The sequence below is a fragment of the Bos grunniens genome, chromosome 15 (genome assembly GCF_055505025.1).
Source record: "Bos grunniens cultivar Pamir isolate PY7600 chromosome 15, Bosgru_T2T1.0, whole genome shotgun sequence".
Classification (NCBI taxonomy): Eukaryota; Metazoa; Chordata; class Mammalia; order Artiodactyla; family Bovidae; genus Bos; species Bos grunniens.
Genome location: NC_141179.1, coordinates 56,446,148 through 56,454,710, shown reverse-complemented (window position 1 = coordinate 56,454,710; position 8,563 = coordinate 56,446,148). Strand labels below are relative to the sequence as shown.

General features: G+C 37.1%; 1 protein-coding gene across 50 annotated transcripts in view; it reads right to left on the bottom strand.

Moving 5' to 3' along the window:
• Nucleotides 1-1,608: 1,608 nt before the first annotated feature.
• Nucleotides 1,609-8,563, bottom strand: part of EMSY (EMSY transcriptional repressor, BRCA2 interacting) — an 80,796-nt gene continuing 73,841 nt past the window's right edge. For 37 of the 50 annotated variants that reach the window (XR_015141573.1, XR_015141574.1, XR_015141576.1 and 34 more), the window contains 2 exons: nucleotides 7,612-8,112; nucleotides 1,609-3,651 (listed from right to left, as the gene is read on the bottom strand). Coding sequence is in view for 46 of the 50 variants with exons in the window: in XM_086338489.1 (XP_086194615.1) it covers nucleotides 3,457-3,651; nucleotides 7,612-8,112 (696 nt within the window). In the remaining 4 variants the exon portion in view is untranslated. The remainder of the gene's footprint in view (nucleotides 3,652-7,611; nucleotides 8,113-8,563) is intronic. The other 13 variants (XR_015141575.1, XM_086338526.1, XM_086338523.1 and 10 more) reach the window with 1 other exon arrangement.

The following is an 8,563-nucleotide window of genomic DNA, read 5'->3' as shown; positions in this document are numbered from 1 at the left end:
ATTTGCTACATTAGAGATGAAGAACAAGAACCTGATTAAGATTTTAAGGGTGATGAATTAATTTCCAGAAAACAACTGACTTTTAAGAGCAGTAATATTTCTGCACTTCAAAAGTTCTCAATTAAAATAATAAAAAAGAAAATGATTTAATTAAGAAATAGGCAAAGAACATTTCTCCACAGATGGATGAATGGCCAATAAACACATGAAAAAATGCCCATCATTAGCCATCAAGGAAATATGTATCAGGACCCTTCATATGTTAGCATAACTACAATTAAAATTACAGCCAATGTTGGCCAAGACACAGAGAAACTGGAGATCTCCAACACTGCTGGCAAGAATATAAAATGTGCAGTTACTGTAGAAAAAGAGTTTGGCAGTTCTTCAAACTGTTAAAAATACTTACCACATGACCCAGACATTGCACTCCTAGATATTTACCCAAGAGAACTGAAAACTTACGTAAAACTTGTACACAAATGTTCATAATAGCATCATTCGTAAGAGCCTCAAAGTAGAAACACAAACTGCCCATCAACTGATGGATGGACAAAATGTGGTATATCCACACAGTGGACTATTACTGAGCCACACAAAGGAATGGAGCACTGATACACGCTGCAACATGAATGAACCTTGAAAACACTACATTAAGTGAAAGAGGACAGTCATAAAAGACCACATATTACATGATTCCATTTATATGAAATGTCCAGAACAGATAAATCCATAGGGACAGAAATGATCAGAGGATACCTAGGGCCAGGGTGGTGGTGGTTTCAGGCATACAGGGTTTCTTTGGGGGGTTATACAAATGCTCTAAAATTGACCGTAGTGATGACTGCCCAACTCTAAATATACTAAAAAACCACTGACTGTGATACTTTAAATGGGTGAATGGTATGATGTGAAGTTATCTCAGTAAAACTGCTCATTTTTTTAAAGTTCTGTAATTTCACCATAAATTGCAACTGCTAGTACGAAGCATTTATCAAAGTTTCCTTTAAACCAAACAGATTTTTCTTATCACTGCTTATAACAGTTGTTAGGGTTTTATTCATTTCATAGCATTTGCACTGTAATCTTGGAATATCTTTCACACGGATGACGTAAACTTACATTTATGAACTTAAACATATGAAATGGTAAAAGAGCTAATGCTAAGATCTTCAGTTAAAGGATGCCTAGAGATCCATGAATGGCATTACCATCCACCCACTAAATTAAGAAACCTAAGAGCCACTCTTGTTCCTTCTTTCCTTTAGCCTTCACATCCATTTCATCAGCCAGTAACCCTGCTTGTCAACTCCACAAGGGAAGGATCTTCTGTTTATTCACCATGGTACATACCTGGTGCTTAGCCTAGCATCTGGCACACGGAAGATGCTTAACTAATATTTATCAAATAAACTGAAATTCATGCTGTCCTTGAGATTAACAGTTTTTAAAAGAAAAAAAAAATAAATCCCTCATTTGATAATTTGTTAAAATATATACTAATTTTTTTAAATGTAGACTATGGAAATTTCATCCGCCATTTTAGTTGCTGAAACATATTAAGGCTAAATTCTCAAAGGGACACAGGTATGCTGTGGTACCGGAATATGCAGAAGTAGAACATAATGACTTTATTCAAGTTTGCTGTTACCTGATCCATGAATATTTAAAAGATATTTTATTTTATAAAAACTTACATCTGTAAGTAATGGACTGACCGTTAACAGAGGGCTTAACCTGGAACACATAGATAGGCTTAGAGGCCCATGAACCCCTAAAAATTGCAAAACCTAACATGTATATTGGCATGTGAGAGTTTTCACTTTTTGGTGAGAGTTCAAAGTGTCATCAGATTTTCAAAGTCTATGACCCAAAAGGTTAAAAAAATTACTTAACTAGAAACAGTCACAAAGTCTTTTAAACAGGAATTTGTACAATAAAATAATACCCAACAGCTCCATCTATGGGTATAAGTCATTATCATGTAGCAGAAATAATGACAACTACAAGAAATCAGTGCATCTGTGAATGCCTGTGTTTAAATCTTCAGTGTCACTCTAGTGGGAATTTATTAACTATAGGATCACAGTTTTTTTTTTTTTTTCCAGATATAGATGTAAAAATTAGGAGACCATTGATGAATTCTACTTTACAGTACTTCAGCACCAAAAAATTGGGCAGTTATGCTGATATATGTATATACAGTTCAACATTTGTCAGTCTTAAAATGCTTATTTATAGTGAAATCTATATAAAACCGTTAAAAACTTTTCTATTTACATTTTTTTAAAAAATGAAAAGTATAGTTTCCTTTGCCACAACTTGTCAAAACTCTTACCCGTTCCCACCCTCTTACCCTTCACTCTACTTGTGACAGACAGTGATCACAAGACCCAAACATATTGCTTAAACAAATCATGTCCTAAAAAGGTAGAATGCTTAAAAACATTACATTTAGAACTGTAAATGAACTTTTTATACATTTCAAAGGGGGTTAAACAAAGGTATGTAAAAGTTATTTTCAAAGTCTCAGTCCAACATGAATGTGCAATTTCAGTGTTAAGATAGCATCATATGAATAATTTGTTTTCCTGAACATAACTGAACATTTCCTTTGGACTAGAAAATATTTCTATTCCTCTGTTTCACAATGAAACATTTTCTCATAAGTTTTCTTAAAGGAGAAAGGGGGAGGGGGTGGGAGGTGGAAAGGGTAGACAATCCTGGCTTACAGGAAATTTGTCAGAAGGAATACGGCCTGCTTTGAAATGTTTACATTTAAATAAATAGAAAGCAAGTGTGCTGCCCAGAGCACAAAGGAACAACAACACAATAAATTAGCATACAACTGGTGAGAATGTACAAATCACCCAAAAAAGCACTTCCCACTGGTTAGGGACCTGATTTCCACCATCTAACAAGGATTCTTTAATGCCAGTATCAAATAACTAGTTATTTTATAAAATACGAACTGCGGAGATGTAAAATGTTAACCAATTCAGCACTTGCAAGGATTTGCAAAAACATACAAGATTTAAAAAAAAAGAAAAAAAACTGTTCCTGACACACTGTTTCAAAATACAAACTATTCACATTCTCCTTTTTTGATGGTGTTTGCTCAGTAGAAACCAGTTGAAGAACATTCACAGGAAAAGTCTCTTTCCACCGCAAGACAAACTTTTCCATTAGCCGTGGTCCAACAGAGAAAGAATATCAGGTCTTATGTCACTGTAGATGTGCATCTTTTTTCTTTTTCTAAAAAAAAGTACATTCCCCTGTGAGTTTTATCTTGTTTTAAAATGCTACTCCTGCAGCAATTCTTGTTGAAACACTGCTGTTTCAGGGTCCACAGTCTAAGCATGGGCAAAGTGCTCTCTTTAGACATCAAAATACAAGGGCTTCCCTGGACACTTGGTAACCAAGTAGGTTTTAAAGTGCACTCCTGTGTCCAAAACACTAGGATCGCTCAGCAGAACTCTGAGAGGGGCTGGGTTCAGTTCCATCCTCTGTGCTACTGTCTATGTCCTGCTCCATGGCCGTCTCATCATCATCCAACTGCTGACTGGTGAAATTGTTCAGTTCAAGGAGCCCGCTTGGCTCTACGACCACGTTGGAGCTGGAGTGGCAAGGAATAGCATACTGGGGAATGGCCTGGAAGAGAAGACAGAGGAGAGAAGCTTCATGGTTAAAAAAAAAAAAAAAGGTAACAGAAGGATGTCCTCAACAATAACAAGGAAGGAAATAAGGACACTGACATTAACTGGACAACTACTAGATGCCAGGCACTATGCTAGATGCTTAATATTATTCCCATTTTACAAATGAGGAAACTAAGATAGTAAGTGACTTAATCAAGGTCACACAGTTGGTCAGGGTTAATGCTAGGATGCCAGGATTCAAATCCAAGCCCTCCACAACGCAAAGTGATCTCTCCACTCCTTGATGGTGCCTCTTCTAACAAAGGAGGCTGAAGTCCATGCCTAATTCAAGAGACAGACTCAGGATATTTTTATTTGGTCATTAAGCAAATTTTAAATGTAAATGCATCAGATTTTGCTTCTGCAAGATGAATGATTAATCCACTGATACCACAATATTTTTAAGCCCTTTGGTAGTTCAAAGGTGAACTTATTTGTTTGGGTCACATAGTAACAATCTTTACTGAAAATGAGGCTAGAGAAGACAGTCTTTTAAACAATGAAAGTACCAAAAGATAACCACATATTCCCTTGCCAGATTCTTTTTTTTCTCAACTTTATTATATACCTTCTTAAAAGGTATATCAGTTCATATCATACCCCTACTTAAAATTCTACAATTGTTTCCTATTGTTCTTGTCTCCAGCCTTATTCCAAATTCACTTGTACCACAGGGTGTGCGCACTAGTTCTTCCCCTCTTCCTGGAATATCCTTCCTCTAAATTTTTACATGGCTGGTTCCATTCTTATCATCTGCATCTTAGCTCAAATGCTTCAAGTAAAAGGCTTTGAGAAGCCTTCCTTCTATGAAAGGAAACCAGAGTACTGGGTCGATTCCACCCCTAACCCCTATTATGTTCTGTACATTTTCTTTATTGATTTATCATCTCTTTGTTTTCTTCTCATCCTTAGAATGTAAGATCCAAGACAGTATGAACCAGAGCACAGATCCTGACTATCTTTTTCATTGCCAGATACCCAGAACTTTTGAACAGGGTCTGGCACACATTGAAACTGAAAGTCACTCAGTCGTGTCTGACTCTGCGACCCCAGAGACTATACAGTCCATGGAATTCTCTGTGCCAGAATACTGGAGTGGGTAGCCTTTCCCTTCTCAAGAGGATCTTCCCAACCCAGGGACTGAACTCAGGTCTCCTGCATTGCCAACAGATTCTTAACTTTCCCAACGAATAATGTATCTTTGACATAAAGAACCCAGGAGCAAAGCTGAATATCAGCATTTTGAAAATATACCTAACCAAAACAACCTTCTACTGAGGAGAGATGCAAATTTAGTTTTAATACTATCAAGAAAATAGTGTAAGATGCCCAGGCATTGATTCTAAAGTGGTAAAGTTTTTTGTCTTCCCTCACCCTCCTGCCCTTGTTCCATACAGCTGATCGCTATGAAAAAGTCTCTGGTGGGGTCAGAATTTTAGTTCAGCTCTAGCTGTGACTTGCTGTGGACCTCTGAATAAGTCACTTCCCTTCTTAAGCTTTAGTTTAATTTTGTGTAAAATAAGATCATTAGAAAAGATATGCTTTAAATATCCCTACAGATCTAAATTCTATGAATTCCATATACATATAGACCCCTTCAAAATAGAAGATACATTCATCTTGTGTACTCCTCTATCCTTACACCTAGCACAGTGCCTGGAACACAGAGGTCAAATAATCCATGTGGAATGAATGAATGAATAAAAGAAATATGGATTATCTGTCTACAAGGTACTTAACATTAAACATGCTGAATTTTTACAGAACATTTTTCAAGGAACTTCTGCAGACTTCCTTCACTCAAGTCAGTGGTATTTTACTGAATGAGTAAAAATCAATACTTTGGGTCAAAGCTAAGCATAACTACTGAGACCTGAAAATAAATGTTCTAACAATCTGTTAGTGATGATTATAACAACAGGAGCTATCCTTATTGAGTATTACTCTATATAGGACACTTAACCAGATATTTACTCAATCCTCAAAACAACTCTTTGAGCTGTTATTGTTTCCCCTTCATCACAGGAACAGAGGTTAACTGTTGCCCAAAGCCACAAAGTAGGTAAGGATTATGGGATTCAAATCTAGATATTTCTGACTCCAAAAGCTTGGTCCTTAATGCTGCTCTTCCCTCTGACACAGTGACACATCAACCTAGCATATAGTAAACGCTAAAAATTAGCTCAGTATTCTTGCAGAGAACCTACTCATTAGCTATCATCTTTGATACATGAAGCAAATTACATTTTCACCCCTGTTCATGAAGTAGAGAAAATAATTTCCACATAAGCTATTCAAAATAATTTTCAATTTAGCAAGTATATGAACTTAAAGAACTTAAACTCCCAGGGGCCACAGTAAATTTTAGTAAAAATAGGAATAGCTATCATATATTGGGCAATCATGACAAGCCAGGTACTGTGCTAAGTGCTTCATCTCAACTTTATATACTCCTTATGCCAATCACGTAAAGTAGGCATTCCTTATTCCCATTTTACTGATGAGGAAACTAAGGCACAGGGAGGTTAAGTAGTCTTGCCCAAAGTCACACAGTGAATAGCAAAGCCACGAAACCTCCTTTTCCACCAAACCCTACCTCTTCAGTGGAGAAGGGCATGGCAACCCACTCCAGTATTCTTGCCTGGAGAATCCCATGGACAGAGGAGACTGGTGCAGTCCATAGGGTCGCAAAGAGTCAGACACGACTGAAGCGACTTAGCATGCAATGCTACCTCTTCAGGGGGAAAAAACATGTAACAAATCCATCTGGTCAACGATTATTTAGTTCACTGTTTTGACAGGAACAAAATGTTTGAATAATTCAATGGCCAGATCTATTTGCACTTAAGCATTTCCCCTATACTAAAATAAATCCCATCTGGGTTAATATCGGTCAATTTGCATTCTTTCATGGCTTGGGATCACAGGAAAGGCAAAATTTACTACAGAATAGTCTAAGTCACACAATATAGTACAATAAATACTACCATCCATAGTAAATACTAGATTATCCACATTTCAATAAATCCAAATTCTCAATTAACTAAAATGTGCTGCTCTGATACCTTCCAAGCAAAAAATAACAAATGTCAAGAAAAAAACCTGGAACCTTGCAAGGAGAGAGGGAAATAAAACACAACTTCTAAAAGCTAGTCTGGACCCAGTAACTCTTCAGTCTGGATTATATATGATAACAGATGAGTTTTAGAATGAAGGGAATGTGAGGCATAGGAAAATCTACTGTCAATGAATAATCCATCATGTTCACTAGCCTGTACTTACCAAGACAGGAGAGTAACCGTAATAAGATTTTTCAATAATATAATGATTGAAATAAAAAGCAAAGCTTTACGGTTAATCCCAAGTTAGTTATAAAATTAAATTACTAAGAAACATTCTCTTACAACATGGTTCTCTAGACATTTCAGTTAATTAAGGTTTTATAGTGCTGAAAACCATAAATTTGGATCAAGATCAAGAACTGTGTTTCTACAGGGGTCTCTAAAATTAACTTGAAATAGGAGTACAATCCAGTTATATCCCAAGAGTACAAACTACTTCTACTCTGGGCAAAGACTGAGAAGCCCAAAATTTGACCTGGAAAGTTGCTGATCTTGTAGGTTGACTGCTGAGTCAACACTGGCAAGTGTGGCTTGCATCTATGAATCAAGTGGACACTGGGGCTCAGGGCCCTTGACTGTCTCTAAGGTGTACTGTTGTGATAATATCTATCAATTTTCTAGGACTCTGTTTCAGAAAATAATTATAAACTTGTATATTTGTAATAGGTAATAAACCAAATTTGATAATCTCTCTGCTATTTTGGCTTGACTCTTCCTGTGACATCCCAAAACACACCAAACCCACAACCCTCAAGACACCCAAGATTTCTTGTGTTCCTTCTGATTCTTACCTGGATGATAATTTCTGCTGGGCTCTCTTCAGCTTTCTTTTGGCCTACATTCTGAATACGCATGAACTGGCCTGTCGCAGGCACTCCTGGTGCATCGATTTTCCTTGTCGTTAGGGGAGGGCCAACAGCAGATGGACTTGAACAGGACTCTCTACATTTCTGTTGCTGGGGAGTGGAATTCGCCATCCCTGCCACCACCACATGGGTGGAGGGTAATGATCCTGCTTCACCAGTGAGCACACCAGTGGCAAGAGCCTTCTTTGGGGGATCCACTACCAAATGCTCTACATTTGTATCAATCTGAGCTTCCATCAAAGACATTTTCAAAATGTCTGACACTGCTGTCTTCTCAGAGGCCTGAATGGGAGATATGCTTGTAACTGGTGATGTCAACTTAGGCACAGAACTGCCACCAGTTATCTTTGTAACTGTGGGAGGCTGGCGCCCCTCAAAAGTTATCTTTGTAACAGAGGATCCTTGGGTTATAATTGGCTGCTCCACCTGAAAACAAATTGGGGTTGTGTGTGTTACAGCTACATATCTTTGAGAAAACCTATCAAACACCCCAGATAATAATGGCAAAAGAAACATTTGTGCTGTATACTAGGAAGATATTTTGAAGCTTGGTGTTTCAATAAGAGGGCTGATGGGAAAGTATCTGGTTACCTTTAAGAAAACTAGTGAAAGAGGAGGGGTCAAAAGAACCTTTGTTCAGCCAGCCAAGGTTCATAGCAGTAAAGGAAAAAAAGTCACAGCAGCCTTGTTTTCCTTGGGATTTACATCCCCACACAGTATACCTTAAACCCATCTCAAATCATTTCATATAATCTTCAGTTTTTTAAAATAAAAGTAGGGTTTTTTCAATCTTTTGCTTCAAAATACGTTTATACAAACATATTCTATATATATATATATATATGTATTTATAACACACACATATACACATACATCA